Source organism: Myxocyprinus asiaticus, chromosome 24, assembly GCF_019703515.2.
Source record: "Myxocyprinus asiaticus isolate MX2 ecotype Aquarium Trade chromosome 24, UBuf_Myxa_2, whole genome shotgun sequence".
In the NCBI taxonomy this organism is placed as follows: domain Eukaryota; kingdom Metazoa; phylum Chordata; class Actinopteri; order Cypriniformes; family Catostomidae; genus Myxocyprinus; species Myxocyprinus asiaticus.
In genome coordinates, this window is record NC_059367.1 from 2497184 (window position 1) to 2516690 (window position 19507).

At 36.9% G+C, this 19507-nt stretch overlaps 1 protein-coding gene across 49 annotated transcripts in view; it reads left to right on the forward strand.

Annotated features, from left to right (window-relative positions):
- The window catches only part of LOC127415074 (mucin-5AC-like), a 69866-nt gene that overhangs the window by 34438 nt on the left and 15921 nt on the right, over positions 1–19507 (forward strand). For 31 of the 49 annotated variants that reach the window (XM_051653563.1, XM_051653597.1, XM_051653604.1 and 28 more), the window contains 19 exons: positions 291–416; positions 917–1009; positions 1996–2112; positions 2198–2335; positions 3477–3524; positions 4106–4231; positions 4732–4824; positions 5812–5928; positions 6014–6151; positions 10324–10371; positions 10953–11078; positions 11579–11671; positions 13211–13327; positions 13413–13550; positions 14897–14944; positions 15526–15651; positions 16152–16244; positions 17784–17900; positions 17986–18123. In XM_051653563.1, the coding sequence (XP_051509523.1) occupies positions 291–416; positions 917–1009; positions 1996–2112; positions 2198–2335; positions 3477–3524; positions 4106–4231; positions 4732–4824; positions 5812–5928; positions 6014–6151; positions 10324–10371; positions 10953–11078; positions 11579–11671; positions 13211–13327; positions 13413–13550; positions 14897–14944; positions 15526–15651; positions 16152–16244; positions 17784–17900; positions 17986–18123 (2040 nt within the window). The remainder of the gene's footprint in view (positions 1–290; positions 417–916; positions 1010–1995; positions 2113–2197; positions 2336–3476; positions 3525–4105; positions 4232–4731; positions 4825–5811; positions 5929–6013; positions 6152–10323; positions 10372–10952; positions 11079–11578; positions 11672–13210; positions 13328–13412; positions 13551–14896; positions 14945–15525; positions 15652–16151; positions 16245–17783; positions 17901–17985; positions 18124–19507) is intronic. The other 18 variants (XM_051653605.1, XM_051653588.1, XM_051653592.1 and 15 more) reach the window with 18 other exon arrangements.

Below are 19507 nucleotides of genomic sequence, written 5' to 3' on the forward strand. Positions count from 1 at the left end.
AGTATTCAGCTGCTCATGTGTTTCTAACATGTGCGGACCCTCTCCATGTAGAATAAAACAGCTTTTATAAGGTTACTGATATGACTGGAGTCTTCATTTTAATGTGAGTGATCATGATGTCCTACATATATTGCACAATTACAGTTCATGTCTTTAGGAGTTAAACCTTTTAAATGAGGACAAAATTACTGAGAGCACCTTTAATGAATAAGTATTTTGTATAGAGTGAAATGAGGATTGATCCAGTTGTTATTTGATTTTTTGACATGTCATTCACTCCGGTTCTGTAGGGAATTGTTCAGCAGAACCGGCTCTTTGCTGTCCCGGTTATAACATCAACTGTTTCAGAGGCTGTTTTTGCGATGAAGCGTGTAAACAACACAACGACTGCTGCCCCGACTTCAATGGCACATGCTGTAAGAACCCACATATCGAAAACTATATAGAGATGTTTTTTGTGTTGTGTCCGATTTAAGAAAAATACATGTGTAGACTGGAAACAATAGCTTATAGCTAATAGGCTGAAGTATCTTGAGAATTTGAGGTGATTTGGGTATTTCATTAAGTATTTTGTTCCTGACTATTAGAGTTTTGTTTCATACAACAGTTCTGGTCCTTTAATTTGATTGGTCAAGCAGCATTACCAGAGTACTGATAATATAATAATGTTTCCTTCCGCTTGTCTGTGTTCACTGCTTTGGCTTCTTTTGTTAGCGGCACAAAAATAACTACCCATATTGGGCATGAAAAGTCAGGTATTCGATATTAACTACTTGTTTATAGAAATGTTATATAACAGGCCAAGAAAGACTGATTTGCTTAATTGGTTATCGGTTCTGTAATAGGGTCTCCTAATAAATGGAGCCATTATTATTTAAATGTACTGTATTCATAACACTTTTTTTATCTGCTCCAGGGGCTGCAAATACAACAACAGCCCATCCTAGCACAACTCTAACATCAGTGCCGTCCAATCACACAGCTCAAATGAACACAACTGCAAATGCAGGTGAGGAGAGGCACAAAATACATCAGATATTAATGAAAGTCTTAAAAAAACACAAAACATCTCCTCTATGTTATGGTTACAGTATAAAGAACCTATTTATGTTCTTCCCCCAATCCCGGTTTTTCCACTAACGAGTCATTGTGAAGGAGAAATGTGAGGTGACGTGTGTATGACTTGTGTTTAACAATGAACAAGAAAGAAATATAGACATTATTTTGAATTTGTTGAGCGGAGAAGTGTTTTAGAAAGTAACTTAAAAGTCAAGTAATTAGTATAATAGTATAAATAATGTGATTTCTTTTTCAATTAAGTAATGAGTAAAGTAATCTGGCTAAAAATATAGAGAAATAATTCATAATTTGTAGTGGATTACTAATACCCAACACTGCTTATGACATCTAAACACTTTTAGTATAGCGCATGACTCATTTTACCGTTTGCATTACATAATCAACTACATTTACAAGCTTGTGTTTAGCGCCACTCAGTGAACATTTTACCTCAGAAATGCCACGATACGTGTAAGAAACCACATAATATCATTTTGCAAAAATATTGCCACAGTCACGTAATTTTCAGAAGATCACGTCTTTTCTAAAGACAACAACAACTAAAATTCAACAGTTTCTTCAATGGTCCCGTATTGACAGAAAGGCCTCGACGCTCTTGAAATATATTTTGAAGTTCCTGGAGGACATAAATAGGATATTCGAGGTTCCTTTGAAGGTTTCTGGAGGATCTCTGGAGGGTTTCGTCGGTTTGAGTAATCTTAAATCGTGCCTTGAGTATCTTTTGTTTTTATCGGTGACAACAGTACATCACCTTTCACTATTTTTGGGATTTGCTTTTTCAGTGATCAATGATCAGAGACTAGCAGTTTTACAGCCAAAACAATTGTCTTGCATGCTTCAGTTTTGTCTTACTGATCTGTTGCATGTTTGAATGTGTCTCTTGATTTCACCTCTTTACATTCTAATTTAACACAGTAAATAGTGGATCCACGCATATGAGGTCCACACATGTGACCACACAGAGGAATCTCACCACACCATTTAATTTGACCACAACTATGACCACTACGTCTACAACTCAAGTTCCCTTCAGTGAGTTTTTCTTTTCTTTTTGTCTGTGTGTTTAAGTGTGTGATGTATTTATATTTATATCAGTGTTTTTGACTCATTATTCCAGCATATGGAAGCTGTGAAAAGGCGGGCATGTGCTGCCCTGGACATAACAACTCCTGCAACGCCCATAATTGTTTTTGTGATGTTATTTGTTTGAGACTGCATGACTGCTGCCCTGATTTCAAGCCCACCTGCCTTAAAGGTATTCAAATATGGTCATGTTAATATTATACTGGTAACACTTTACATTAAGGTTCCAATTGTAAACGGTTAATAAAGGGGTTCATTAATGACTAATAAATCATTTATATGCAGTTATAACAACATAAAAAAGGGGTGACTATCATGCGATATTTGCCAAATAGTGAGCCAATTTAAACTTACATGTTATAAAAGCTTAATAAAGGTATTCAAATAGGATCATGTTAATATTATATTGGTAATACTTTACTTTAAGGTCCCCTTTATAAAGGTTTAATAAAGGGGTTCATTAATGACTAATAACTCATTTATATGCAGTTATAACTACATAAATAAAAGGGGTGACTATCATGCGATATTTGCCAAATAGTGAGCCAATTTAAACTTACATGTTATAAATTCTTAATAAAGGTATTCAAATATGATCGTTAATATTATATTGGTAACACTTTACATTAAGGTTCGCTTTGTAAAGGGTTAATAAAGGAGTTCATTAATTACTAATAACTCGTTTATATGCAGTTATAACAACATAATTAAAAGGGGTGACTATCATGCGATATTTGCCAAATAGTGAGCCAATTTAAACTTACATGTTATAAATGCTTAATAAAGGTATTCAAATATGATAATTTTAATATTATATTGGAAACACTTTAAGGTCCCCTTTGTAAAGGGTTAATAAAGGGGTTCATTAATGAATAATAACTCATTTATATGCAGTTATAACAACATAAATAAAAGGGGTGACTATCATGCGATATTTGCCAAATAGTTAGCCAATTTAAACTTACATGTTATAAATGTTTAATAAAGGTATTCAAATATGATCATGTTAATATTATATTGGTAACACTTTACATTAAGGTTCCCTTTATAAAGGTTAATAAAGGGGTTCATTAATGACTAATAACTCATTTATATGCAGTTATAACAACATAAATAAAAGGGGTGACTATCATGCGATATTTGGCAAATAGTGAGCCAATTTAAACTTACATGTTATAATGCTTAATAAAGGTATTCAAATATGATCATGTTAATATTATATTGGTAACACTTTACATTAAGGTCCCCTTTATAAAGGGTTAATAATTATCTGATAAATCCTGAAATCAGTCATTGTCTCTTTCCCCTTCTAGTCAATAACAGCACCAACACCACCACACCAAGCACCTTGCCATTGACAGGTATATTTTATTTTCTATAATTATGCTATATAATGTGTTCTTTTTCTTTGATAATGTTAACTGTTAAATATTACATTGCACTCTTGATAATAACTCTTTTTACTAACACTTTTAAAGTTCATCTTGGACTTACACTGACACCTAGTGGCTTGGATGCAGCATCATTTAAAATTAATTGTTTTCAGTTACAGATGCCACTGTAGAAATTTAGTATTTACAGTCAGCTATGATTACTTTAATCAATGAGTGAAAGTGTCCAATAACAGGACGGTTACTGAGATTAAGCGAGTAGTATTCAGCTGCTCATGTGATTCTAACATGTGCGGACCCTCTCCATGTAGAATAAAACAGCTTTTATAAGGTTACTGATATGACTGGAGTCTTCATTTTAATGTGAGTGATCATGATGTCCTACATATATTGCACAATTACAGTTCATGTCTTTAGGAGTTAAACCTTTTAAATGAGGAAAAAATTACTGAGAGCACCTTTAATGAATAAGTATTTTGTATAGAGTGAAATGAGGATTGATCCAGTTGTTATTTGATTTTTTTGACATGTCATTCACTCCGGTTCTGTAGGGAATTGTTCAGCAGAACCGGCTCTTTGCTGTCCCGGTTATAACATCAACTGTTTCAGAGGCTGTTTTTGCGATGAAGCGTGTAAACAACACAACGACTGCTGCCCCGACTTCAATGGCACATGCTGTAAGAACCCACATATCGAAAACTATATAGAGATGTTTTTTGTGTTGTGTCCGATTTAAGAAAAATACATGTGTAAACTGGAAACAATAGCTTATAGCTAATAGGCTGAAATATCTTGAGAATTTGAGGTGATTTGGGTATTTCATTAAGTATTTTGTTCCTGACTATTAGAGTTTTGTTTCATACAACAGTTCTGGTCCTTTAATTTGATTGGTCAAGCAGCATTACCAGAGTACTGATAATATAATAATGTTTCCTTCCGCTTGTCTGTGTTCACTGCTTTGGCTTCTTTTGTTAGCGGCACAAAAATAACTACCCATATTGGGCATGAAAAGTCAGGTATTCGATATTAACTTCTTGTTTATAGAAATGTTATATAACAGGCCAAGAAAGACTGATTTGCTTAATTGGTTATCGGTTCTGTAATAGGGTCTCCTAATAAATGGAGCCATTATTATTTAAATGTACTGTATTCATAACACTTTTTTTATCTGCTCCAGGGGCTGCAAATACAACAACAGCCCATCCTAGCACAACTCTAACATCAGTGCCGTCCAATCACACAGCTCAAATGAACACAACTGCAAATACAGGTGAGGAGAGGCACAAAATACATCAGATATTAATGAAAGACTTAAAAGAACACAAAACATCTCCTCTATGTTATGGTTACAGTATAAAGAACCTATTTATGTTCTTCCCCCAATCCCGGTTTTTCCACTAACGAGTCATTGTGAAGGAGAAATGTGAGGTGACGTGTGTATGACTTGTGTGTAACAATGAACAAGAAAGAAATATAGACATTATTTTGAATTTGTTGAGCGGAGAAGTGTTTTAGAAAGTAACTTAAAAGTCAAGTAATTAGTATAATAGTATAAATAATGTGATTTCTTTTTCAATTAAGTAATGAGTAAAGTAATCTGGCTAAAAATATAGAGAAATAATTCATAATTTGTAGTGGATTACTAATACCCAACACTGCTTATGACATCTAAACACTTTTAGTATAGCGCATGACTCATTTTACCATTTGCATTACATAATCAACTACATTTACAAGCTTGTGTTTAGCGCCACTCAGTGAACATTTTACCTCAGAAATGCCACGATACGTGTAAGAAACCACGTAATATCATTTTGCAAAAATATTGCCACAGTCACGTAATTTTCAGAAGATCACGTCTTTTCTAAAGACAACAACAACTAAAATTCAACAGTTTCTTCAATGGCCCCGTATTGACAGAAAGGCCTCGACGCTCTTGAAATATATTTTGAAGTTCCTGGAGGACATAAATAGGATATTCGAGGTTCCTTTGAAGGTTTCTGGAGGATCTCTGGAGGGTTTTGTCGGTTTGAGTAATCTTAAATCGTGCCTTGAGTATCTTTTGTTTTTTTCGGTGACAACAGTACATCACCTTTCACTATTTTTGGGATTTGCTTTTTCAGTGATCAATGATCAGAGACTAGCAGTTTTACAGCCAAAACAATTGTCTTGCATGCTTCAGTTTTGTCTTACTGATCTGTTGCATGTTTGAATGTGTATCTTGACTTCACCTCTTTACATTCTAATTTTACCACAGTAAATAGTGGATCCACTCATATGAGGTCCACACATGTGACCACACAGAGGAATCTCACCACGCCATTTAATTTGACCACAACTATGACCACTACGTCTACAACTCAAGTTCCCTTCAGTGAGTTTTTCTTTTCTTTTTGTCTGTGTGTTTAAGTGTGTGATGTATTTATATTTATATCAGTGTTTTTGACTCATTATTCCAGCATATGGAAGCTGTGAAAAGGCGGGCATGTGCTGCCCTGGACATAACAACTCCTGCAACGCCCATAATTGTTTTTGTGATGTTATTTGTTTGAGACTGCATGACTGCTGCCCTGATTTCAAGCCCACCTGCCTTAAAGGTATTCAAATATGATCATGTTAATATTATATTGGTAACACTTTACATTAAGGTTCCCTTTGTAAAGGGTTAATAAAGGGGTTCATTAATGACTAATAACTCATTTATATGCAGTTATAACAACATAAATAAAAGGGGTGCCTATCATGCGATATTTGCCAAATAGTGAGCCAATTTAAACTTACTTGTTATAATCAAATCAAAATCAAATCAAATCACATTTATTGTCACACAGCCATATACACAAGTGCAATGGTGTGTGAAATTCTTGGGTGCAGTTCCGATCAACATAGCAGTCGTGACAGTGATGAGACATATACCAATTTACAATAACATCAAATTAACACAACACAATTTAAACATCTGTTATACATAATTACACTCAACTTAAAACATCACATTAACACAACACAATTTAAACATCTGTTATACATAATTACACTCAACTTAAAACATCACATTAACACAACACAATTTAAACATCTGTTATACATAATTACACAACTTAAAACATCAAATTAACACAACACAATTTAAACATCTGTTATACACAATTACACTCAACAATATACAAATAATAACATACACTGTACAGTATACAATATGCTGTTTTTTTTTTTGTTTTTTGTTTTTTACTATATAGATACTATATAGATACACATTATTCTATAAAAATTAAAAATTAAAATGTATACAAAAAGAGTATATATATATATATAGAATGTACAGTATTGTACTGTATTGACATTCAGGCTGTCGGTGGATAGTCAGTTGTTAAGAGAGACATAATATAATAACAGTAATATAATTTATGACAGTCCGGTGTGAGATAAAAGAGTAATAAAGTGCAGGGCTGATGTATTTTGATCGTGGGAGATCAAGAGTTCAGAAGTCTGATTGCTTGGGGGAAGAAGCTGTCATGGAGTCGGCTGGTGCGGGTCCTGATGCTGCGATACCGCCTACCTGATGGTAGCAGTGAGAACAGCCCATGGCTCGGGTGGCTGGAGTCTCTGATGATCCTCCGAGCTTTTTTCACACACCGCCTTGTATATATTTCCTGGAGGGAGGGAAGCTCACCTCCGATGATGTGTTTGGCAGTTCGCACCACCCTTTGCAGGGCTTTGCGGTTGTGGGCGGTGCTATTGCCGTACCAGGCGGAGATACAGCCAGTCAGGATGCTCTCCACAGTGCAGGTGTAGAACCGTGTGAGGATGTGGCGGTTCATTCCAAACTTCCTCAGCCGTCTCAGGAAGAAGAGGCGCTGATGAGCCTTCTTCACAACGACTTCAGTGTGGACGGACCATGTGAGTTCCTCAGTGATGTGGACACCCAGGAACTTGAAGCTGCTGACTCTCTCCACTGGTGCTCCATTGATGGTGATTGGACTGTGTTCTCTGTCTTTTCTTCTGAAGTCCACCACAAGCTCCTTTGTCTTACTGACGTTGAGGGAGAGGTTGTGCTCCTGACACCAGTGTGTCAGAGTGTGCACCTCCTCTCTGTAGGCTGTTTCATCATTGTCAGTGATCAGACCTACCACCGTCGTATCATCAGTAAACTTAATGATGGCATTGGAGCTATGTGTTGCCACACAGTCATGTGTGTACAAGGAATACAGGAGTGGGCTGAGAACACAGCCCTGCGGGGCTCCAGTGTTGAGGATCAGTGATGAGGAGATGTTGCTGCCTATTCTAACCACCTGGCGTCTGCTTGACAGGAAGTACAGGATCCAGCTGCACAGCGAGCTGTTTAAGCCCAGAGCCCGGAGTTTCTCATCTAGCTTGAAGGGCACTATGGTGTTGAATGCTGAGCTGTAGTCTACAAACAGCATTCTCACATAAGTGTTCTTTTTTTCCAGGTGGGAGAGAGCAGTGTGTATTGTAGATGCAATGGCATCATCAGTGGAGCGGTTGTTCCGGTATGCAAACTGCAGCGGGTCAAGATTGAGTGGTAATACAGAGCAGATGTAATCTCTGATTAGTCTCTCAAAACATTTGCTGATGATGGGGGTCAGAGCAACAGGACGCCAGTCATTTAAACAAGTTATTTTTGATTGTTTTGGAACAGGCACAATGGTGGATGTTTTAAAGCATGTGGGGACTACAGACAAAGAGAGGGAAAGGTTGAAAATGTCCGTAAAAACACCAGCCAGATGGTTCGCGCACGCTCTGATGACGCGGCCCGGAATGCCGTCTGGACCCGCGGCTTTGCGGATATTCACCCGTCGGAAGGATCGGGTTACATCCGCTACAGAGACGGAGAGTGAACTAACCTCTGTAGCTTCAGCCGCGAGAGCTCTCTCCACGAGGGCGGTGTTATTTCCCTCGAAACGAGCATAAAAATATTTAGCTCATCCGGTAGAGAGGCAGCGGTTTTCATGGTGGAGTTTTTATTCCCTTTAAAGTCCGTGATGATGTTAATTCCCTGCCACATGCTTCTAGAGTTGGTGGTGTTAAACTGTCCTTCAATCTTGCTCCTGTACTGGCGTTTTGCTGTTTTGATAGTTTTTCGGAGGGCATAACTGGCTTGTTTATGCTCCTCCGCGTTCCCGGAATTAAAAGCGGAGGTCCGCACATTAAGTGCCGCGCGAACATCGCTATTGATCCACGGCTTCTGATTCGGATAGATTCGCACAGTTCTGGTCGGAATCACATCCTCTACACACGTTCTGATGAAACACATTACGCTATCAGCGTAAAGCTCGATGTCGTCATCAGAGGCGGACCGGAACATCTCCCAGTCCGTGCGATCAAAACAGTCCTGTAGCATAGAGTCTGATTGGTCCGACCAGCACTGGATCGTTCTGAGGGTGGGTGCTTCCTGTTTCAATTTCTGCCTGTAAGCGGGCAGAAGCAGAATGGAAGAGTGGTCCGATTTGCCAAATGGTGGGCGGGGGAGGGATTTGTAGCCATCCCGGAACGGAGAGTAGCAATGGTCCAAAACCCGGTCCCCTCCTGTGTTGAAACTAATGTGCTGGTGATATTTTGGTGCGACTGATTTTAAACTGGCTTTATTAAAGTCCCCGGTCACAATGAACGCGGCCTCAGGGTGCATGGTTTCCTGCTCACTTATACTCCCATACAGTTCCTTGAGTGCCCGGTCTGTGTCGGCTTGTGGCGGGATGTACACAGCTGTGATAATGACCGCTGTGAATTCCCTCGGTAGCCAGAATGGTCGACACAGAAGCATGAGAAATTCCAGATCAGGAGAACAGAAAGACTTGATGGAATGTACGTTCCTCTGATCACACCAGGATTTGTTGATCATAAAACATACACCACCTCCTCTAGTTTTACCTGAGAGGTCTTTCGCTCTGTCCGCTCGGAGCATGGAGAACCCCGCGGGTTCAATGGCTGAGTCTGGAATCTCCGCAGACATCCAAGTTTCCGTAAGGCAGATAATGCAGCAGTCCCTCGTCTCTCATTGGAAAGAGATCCGCGCTTTCAGCTCGCAGAGCTTGTTATCCAGAGACTGAACATTTGCCAGTAGAATAGTGGGTAGCGGGGGTCGATTTGCGCGGCGTCTTACTCTGATGAGAACGCCGGCTCTGTTTCCCCTTTTCCTCCTGCGTTTCCGCGGCCGTGCTGCCCAGACAAAGGGCTCCGCTTGCGTGTTTGTAAACAGCGGGTCGGCATTGAGGAATGTGAAGTCCGGTTTTCGGTGTGAGATCGCTGAACCAATGTCCAAAAGTGTTTGTCTGTCGTAGACAATAAGGCAGACAACATCCAAGACAAAAAACATAAGAATTGTAAACAAAACAAACAAACCATTGCTATGTTGTGTCGGAGCTCGCAACGCAGCAGCCATACTCGGCACCATCTTGAGTCCATTATAAATGCTTAATAAAGGTATTCAAATATGATCATGTTAATATTATTTTGGTAACACTTTACATTAAGGTTCCCTTTGTAAAGGGTTAATAAAGGGGTTCATTAATGACTAATAACTCATTTATATGCAGTTATAACAACATAAATAAAAGGGGTGACTATCATTTGATATTTGCCAAATAGTGAGCTAATTTAAACTTACATGTTATAAATGCTTAATAAAGGTATTCAAATATGATCATGTTAATATTATATTGGTAACACTTTACATTAAGGTTCCCTTTATAAAGGGTTAATAATTATCTGATAAATCCTGAAATCAGTCATTGTCTCTTTCCCCTTATAGTCAATAACAGCACCAACACCACCACACCAAGCACCTTGCCATTGACAGGTATATTTTATTTTCTATAATTATGCTATATAATGTGTTCTTTTTCTTTGATAATGTTAACTGTTAAATATTACATTGCACTCTTGATAATAACTCTTTTTACTAACACTTTTAAAGTTCATCTTGGACTTACACTGACACCTAGTGGCTTGGATGCAGCATCATTTAAAATTAATTGTTTTCAGTTACAGATGCCACTGTAGAAATTTTTGTATTTACAGTCAGCTATGATTACTTTAATCAATGAGTGAAAGTGTCCAATAACAGGATGGTTACTGAGATTAAGCGAGTAGTATTCGGCTGCTCATGTGATTCTAACATGTGCGGACCCTCTCCATGTAGAATAAAACAGCTTTTATAAGGTTACTGATATGACTGGAGTCTTCATTTTAATGTGAGTGATCATGATGTCCTACATATATTGCACAATTACAGTTCATGTCTTTAGGAGTTAAACCTTTTAAATGAGGACAAAATTACTGAGAGCACCTTTAATGAATAAGTATTTTGTATAGAGTGAAATGAGGATTGATCCAGTTGTTATTTGATTTTTTGACATGTCATTCACTCCGGTTCTGTAGGGAATTGTTCAGCAGAACCGGCTCTTTGCTGTCCCGGTTATAACATCAACTGTTTCAGAGGCTGTTTTTGCGATGAAGCGTGTAAACAACACAACGACTGCTGCCCCGACTTCAATGGCACATGCTGTAAGAACCCACATATCGAAAACTATATAGAGATGTTTTTTGTGTTGTGTCCGATTTAAGAAAAATACATGTGTAAACTGGAAACAATAGCTTATAGCTAATAGGCTGAAATATCTTGAGAATTTGAGGTGATTTGGGTATTTCATTAAGTATTTTGTTCCTGACTATTAGAGTTTTGTTTCATACAACAGTTCTGGTCCTTTAATTTGATTGGTCAAGCAGCATTACCAGAGTACTGATAATATAATAATGTTTCCTTCCGCTTGTCTGTGTTCACTGCTTTGGCTTCTTTTGTTAGCGGCACAAAAATAACTACCCATATTGGGCATGAAAAGTCAGGTATTCGATATTAGCTTCTTGTTTATAGAAATGTTATATAACAGGCCAAGAAAGACAGATTTGCTTAATTGGTTATCGGTTCTGTAATAGGGTCTCCTAATAAATGGAGCCATTATTATTTAAATGTACTGTATTCATAACACTTTTTTTATCTGCTCCAGGGGCTGCAAATACAACAACAGCCCATCCTAGCACAACTCTAACATCAGTGCCGTCCAATCACACAGCTCAAATGAACACAACTGCAAAAACAGGTGAGGAGAGGCACAAAATACATCAGATATTAATGAAAGACTTAAAAGAACACAAAACATCTCCTCTATGTTATGGTTACAGTATAAAGAAACTAAAAGCGATATACAGTATTTTGGTCAAATACTGTGAAAAACAAAGAACGGTCAAAGTCACTGTCAGCAGATTTGTGTCATGATCCTGCCATTTTGGTCTTGGTTTATTCTTGTTTCGGCAGGATTGTGACAGTTTCCTCCGCCCATCTCTCAGGCTGTCCCATGTTCTGTTGTTTTCCTCTCTCCCTCGTGTTTCTCATAGGTGCTGTTGCAATGGCAGCACTGATTTGTGCTGCTCGTGATTATTGGCAGCACCTGTCCTCAATCTTCCAATCCTCTATATATTCTCTCCTTTGTCTTGTCTTCCTTGTCAGATCGTTGTGTTTCATTCTGTTCCCCTTTATAGTTAGTCAGTTCCTGTGAGTTGTTTTATTATTGGTTTGTTATCTTTTCCATTTTTTGTCTTGCTTTATGTTTATTTCTCCATCGTGAGTGTTTTTGTTAGTATTTTGCTATGTTTCATTACATAAATATTTATTTATCTCCATCGCTTGGGTCCTTCCTCCAATCCCAGGACAGAATGATCTGACCAATTATGGACCCAGCGGAGATGAATTTATGTTCTTCCCCCAATCCCGGTTTTTCCGCTAACGAGTCATTGTGAAGGAGAAATGTGAGGTGACGAGTGTATGACTTGTGTATAACGATGAACAAGATAGAAATATAGACATTATTTTGAATTTGTTGAGTGGAGAAGTGTTTTAGAAAGTAACTTAAAAGTCAAGTAATTAGTATAATAGTATAAATAATGTGATTTCTTTTTCAATTAAGTAATGAGTAAAGTAATCTGGATAAAAATATAGAGAAATAATTCATAATTTGTAGTGGATTATTATTACCCAACACTGCTTATGACATCTAAACACTTTTAGTGTAGCGCATGACTCATTTTACCGTTTGCATTGCATAATCAACTACATTTACAACCTTGTGTTTAGCGCCACTCAGTGAACATTTGACCTCAGAAATGCCACGATACGTGTAAGAAACCACGTAATATCATTATGCAAAAATATCGCCACAGTCACGTAATTTTCAGAAGATCACGTCTTTTCTAAAGACAACAAAAACTAAAATTCAACAGTTTCTTCAATGGCCCCGTATTGACAGAAAGGCCTCGACGCTCTTGAAATATATTTTGAAGTTCCTGGAGGACATAAATAGGATATTCGAGGTTCCTTTGAAGGTTTCTGGAGGATCTCTGGAGGGTTTCGTCGGTTTGAGTAATCTTAAATAGTGCCTTGAGTATCTTTTGTTTTTTCGGTGACAACAATACATCACCTTTCACTATTTTTGGGATTTGCTTTTTCAGTGATCAATGATCAGAGACTAGCAGTTTTACAGCCAAAACAATTGTCTTGCATGCCTCAGTTTTGTCTTACTGATCTGTTGCATGTTTGAATGTGTATCTTCACTTCACCTCTTTACATTCTAATTTTACCACAGTAAATAGTGGATCCACTCATATGAGGTCCACACATGTGACCACACAGAGGAATCTCACCACATCATTTAATTTGACCACAACTATGACCACTACGTCTACAACTCAAGTTCCCTTCAGTGAGTTTTTCTTTTCTTTTTGTCTGTGTGTTTAAGTGTGTGATGTATTTATATTTATATCAGTGTTTTTGACTCATTATTCCAGCATATGGAAGCTGTGAAAAGGCGGGCATGTGCTGCCCTGGACATAACAACTCCTGCAACGCCCATAATTGTTTTTGTGATGTTATTTGTTTGAGACTGCATGACTGCTGCCCTGATTTCAAGCCCACCTGCCTTAAAGGTATTCAAATATGATCATGTTAATATTATATTGGTAACACTTTACATTAAGTTTCCCTTTGTAAAGGGTTAATAAAGGGGTTCATTAATGACTAATAACTCATTTATATGCAGTTATAACAACATAAAAAAGGGGTGACTATCATGCAATATTTGCCAAATAGTGAGCTAATTTAAACTTACATGTTATAAATGCTTAATAAAGGTATTCAAATATGATCATGTTAATATTATATTGGTAACACTTTACATTAAGGTTCCCTTTGTAAAGGGTTAATATAAGGGTTCATTAATGACTAATAACTCATTTATATGCAGTTATAACAACATAAATAAAAGGGGTGACTATCATGCGATATTTGCCAAATAGTGAGCCAATTTAAACTGACATGTTATAAATGCTTAATAAAGGTATTCAAATATGATAATTTTAATATTATATTGGTAACACTTTAAGGTCCCCTTTGTAAAGGGTTAATAAAGGGGTTCATTAATGACTAATAACTCATTTATATGCAGTTATAACAACATAAATAAAAGGGGTGACTATCATGTGATATTTGCCAAATAGTGAGCTAATTTAAACTTACATGTTATAAATGCTTAATAAAGGTATTCATATATGATCATGTTAATATTATATTGGTAACACTTTACATTAAGGTTCCCTTTTTAAAGGGTTAATAAAGGGGTTCATTAATGACTAATAACTCATTTATATGCAGTTATAACAACATAAATAAAAGGGGTGACTATCATGAGATATTTGCCAAATAGTGAGCAAATTTAAACTTACATGTTATACATGCTTAATAAAGGTAATCAAATATGACCATGTTAATATTATATTGGTAACACTTTACATTAAGGTTCCCTTTGTAAAGGGTTAATAAAGGGGTTCATTAATGACTAATAACTCATTTATATGCAGTTATAACAACATAAATAAAAGGGGTGACTATCATGCGATATTTGCCAAATAGTGAGCCAATTTAAACTGACATGTTATAAATGCTTAATAAAGGTATTCAAATATGATAATTTTAATATTATATTGGTAACACTTTAAGGTCCCCTTTGTAAAGGGTTAATAAAGGGGTTCATTAATGACTAATAACTCATTTATATGCAGTTATAACAACATAAATAAAAGGGGTGACTATCATGCGATATTTGCCAAATAGTGAGCCAATTTAAACTTACTTGTTATAAATGCTTAATAAAGGTATTCAAATATGATCATGTTAATATTATATTGGTAACACTTTACATTAAGGTTCCCTTTATAAAGGGTTAATAATTATCTGATAAATCCTGAAATCAGTCATTGTCTCTTTCCCCTTATAGTCAATAACAGCACCAACACCACCACACCAAGCACCTTGCCATTGACAGGTATATTTTATTTTCTATAATTATGCTATATAATGTGTTCTTTTTCTTTGATAATGTTAACTGTTAAATATTACATTGCACTCTTGATAATAACTCTTTTTACTTAAACTTTTAAAGTTCATCTTGGACTTACACTGACACCTAGTGGCTTGGATGCAGCATCATTTAAAATTAATTGTTTTCAGTTACAGATGCCACTGTAGAAATTTTTGTATTTACAGTCAGCTATGATTACTTTAATCAATGAGTGAAAGTGTCCAATAACAGGACGGTTACTGAGATTAAGCGAGTAGTATTCAGCTGCTCATATGATTCTAACATGTGCGGACCCTCTCCATGTAGAATAAAACAGCTTTTATAAGGTTACTGATATGACTGGAGTCTTCATTTTAATGTGAGTGATCATGATGTCCTACATATATTGCACAATTACAGTTCATGTCTTTAGGAGTTAAACCTTTTAAATGAGGACAAAATTACTGAGAGCACCTTTAATGAATAAGTATTTTGTATAGAGTGAAATGAGGATTGATCCAGTTGTTATTTGATTTTTTGACATGTCATTCACTCCGGTTCTGTAGGGAATTGTTCAGCAGAACCGGCTCTTTGCTGTCCCGGTTATAACATCAACTGTTTCAGAGGCTGTTTTTGCGATGAAGCGTGTAAACAACACAACGACTGCTGCCCCGACTTCAATGGCACATGCTGTAAGAACCCACATATCGAAAACTATATAGAGATGTTTTTTGTGTTGTGTCCGATTTAAGAAAAATACATGTGTAAACTGGAAACAATAGCTTATAGCTAATAGGCTGAAATATCTTGAGAATTTGAGGTGATTTGGGTATTTCATTAAGTATTTTGTTCCTGACTATTAGAGTTTTGTTTTATACAACAGTTCTGGTCCTTTAATTTGATTGGTCAAGCAGCATTACCAGAGTACCGATAATATAATAATGTTTCCTTCCGCTTGTCTGTGTTCACTGCTTTGGCTTCTTTTGTTAGCGGCACAAAAATAACTACCCATATTGGGCATGAAAAGTCAGGTATTCGATATTAACTTCTTGTTTATAGAAATGTTATATAACAGGCCAAGAAAGACTGATTTGCTTAATTGGTTATCGGTTCTGTAATAGGGTCTCCTAATAAATGGAGCCATTATTATTTAAATGTACTGTATTCATAACACTTTTTTTATCTGCTCCAGGGGCTGCAAATACAACAACAGCCCATCCTAGCACAACTCTAACATCAGTGCCGTCCAATCACACAGCTCAAATGAACACAACTGCAAATACAGGTGAGGAGAGGCACAAAATACATCAGATATTAATGAAAGACTTAAAAGAACACAAAACATCTCCTCTATGTTATGGTTACAGTATAAAGAACCTAAAAGCGATATACAGTATTTTGGTCAAATACTGTGAAAAACAAAGAACGTTCAAAGTCACTGTCAGCAGATTTGTGTCATGATCCTGCCTTTTTGGTCTTGTTTTATTCTTGTTTCGGCAGGATTGTGACAGTTTCCTCCGCCCATCTCTCAGGCTGTCCCATGTTCTGTTGTTTTCCTCTCTCCCTCGTGTTTCTCATAGGTGCTGTTGCAATGGCAGCACTGATTTGTGCTGCTCGTGATTATTGGCAGCACCTGTCCTCAATCTTCCCTTCCTCTATATATTCTCTCTTTGTCTTGTCTTCCCCGTCAGATCGTTGTGTTTCATTCTGTTCCCCTTTTTAGTTAGTCAGTTCCTGTGAGTTGTTTTATTATTGGTTTGTTACCTTTTCCATTTATGTCTTGCTTTATGTTTATTTCTCCATCGTGAGTGTTTTTGTTTGTATTTTGCTATGTTTCGTTACATAAACATTTATTGATCTCCAGCGCTTGGGTCCTTCCTCCAATCCCAGGACAGAATGATCTGACCAATTATGGATCCAGCGGAGATGAATTTATGTTCTTCCCCCAATCCCGGTTTTTCCGCTAACGAGTCATTGTGAAGGAGAAATGTGAGGTGACGAGTGTATGACTTGTGTGTAACAATGAACAAGAAAGAAATATAGACATTATTTTGAAATTGTTGAGCGGAGAAGTGTTTTAGAAAGTAACTTAAAAGTCAAATAATTAGTATAATAGTATAAATAATGTGATTTCTTTTTCAATTAAGTAATGAGTAAAGTAATCTGGTTAAAAATATAGAGAAATAATTCATAATTTGTAGTGGATTATTATTACCCAACACTGTTTATGACATCTAAACACTTTTAGTATAGCGCATGACTCATTTTACCATTTGCATTACATAATCAACTACATTTACAAGCTTGTGTTTAGCGCCACTCAGTGAACATTTTACCTCAGAAATGCCACGATACGTGTAAGAAACCACATGATATCATTTTGCAAAAATATCGCCACAATCACGTAATTTTCAGAAGATCACGTCTTTTCTAAAGACAACAACAACTAAAATTCAACAGTTTCTTCAATGGCCCCGTATTGACAGAAAGGACTCGACGCTCTTGAAATATATTTTGAAGTTCCTGGAGGACATAAATAGGATATTCGAGGTTCCTTTGAAGGTTTCTGGAGGATCTCTGGAGGGTTTCGTCGGTTTGAATAATCTTAAATCGTGCCTTGAGTATCTTTTGCTTTTTTTTGGTGACAGCAGTACATCACCTTTCACTATTTTTGGGATTTGCTTTTTCAGTGATCAATGATCAGAGACTAGCAGTTTTACAGCCAAAACAATTGTCTTGCATGCTTCAGTTTTGTCTTACTGATCTGTTGCATGTTTGAATGTGTATCTTGACTTCACCTCTTTACATTCTAATTTTACCACAGTAAATAGTGGATCCACTCATATGAGGTCCACACATGTGACCACACAGAGGAATCTCACCACGCCATTTAATTTGACCACAACTATGACCACTACGTCTACAACTCAAGTTCCCTTCAGTGAGTTTTTCTTTTCTTTTCGTCTGTGTGTTTAAGTGTGTGATGTATTTATATTTATATCAGTGTTTTTGACTCATTATTCCAGCATATGGAAGCTGTGAAAAGGCGGGCATGTGCTGCCCTGGACATAACAACTCCTGCAACGCCCATAATTGTTTTTGTGATGTTATTTGTTTGAGACTGCATGACTGCTGCCCTGATTTCAAGCCCACCTGCCTTAAAGGTATTCAAATATGATCATGTTAATATTATATTGGTAACACTTTACATTAAGGTTCCCTTTGTAAAGGGTTAATAAAGGGGTTCATTAATGACTAATAACTCATTTATATGCAGTTATAACAACATAAATAAAAGGGGTGCCTATCATGCGATATTTGCCAAATAGTGAGCCAATTTAAACTTACTTGTTATAATCAAATCAAAATCAAATCAAATCACTTTTATTGTCACACAGCCATATACACAAGTGCAATGGTGTGTGAAATTCTTGGGTGCAGTTCCGATCAACATAGCAGTCGTGACAGTGATGAGACATATACCAATTTACAATAACATCAAATTAACACAACACAATTTAAACATCTGTTATACATAATTACACTCAACTTAAAACATCACATTAACACAACACAATTTAAACATCTGTTATACATAATTACACTCAACTTAAAACATCACATTAACACAACACAATTTAAACATCTGTTATACATAATTACACAACTTAAAACATCAAATTAACACAACACAATTTAAACATCTGTTATACACAATTACACTCAACAATATACAAATAATAACATACACTGTACAGTATACAATATGCTGTTTTTTTTTTTTGTTTTTTGTTTTTTACTATATAGATACTATATAGATACACATTATTCTATAAAAATTAAAAATTAAAATGTATACAAAAAGAGTATATATATATATATAGAATGTACAGTATTGTACTGTATTGACATTCAGGCTGTCGGTGGATAGTCAGTTGTTAAGAGAGACATAATATAATAACAGTAATATAATTTATGACAGTCCGGTGTGAGATAAAAGAGTAATAAAGTGCAGGGCTGATGTATTTTGATCGTGGGAGATCAAGAGTTCAGAAGTCTGATTGCTTGGGGGAAGAAGCTGTCATGGAGTCGGCTGGTGCGGGTCCTGATGCTGCGATACCGCCTACCTGATGGTAGCAGTGAGAACAGCCCATGGCTCGGGTGGCTGGAGTCTCTGATGATCCTCCGAGCTTTTTTCACACACCGCCTTGTATATATTTCCTGGAGGGAGGGAAGCTCACCTCCGATGATGTGTTTGGCAGTTCGCACCACCCTTTGCAGGGCTTTGCGGTTGTGGGCGGTGCTATTGCCGTACCAGGCGGAGATACAGCCAGTCAGGATGCTCTCCACAGTGCAGGTGTAGAACCGTGTGAGGATGTGGCGGTTCATTCCAAACTTCCTCAGCCGTCTCAGGAAGAAGAGGCGCTGATGAGCCTTCTTCACAACGACTTCAGTGTGGACGGACCATGTGAGTTCCTCAGTGATGTGGACACCCAGGAACTTGAAGCTGCTGACTCTCTCCACTGGTGCTCCATTGATGGTGATTGG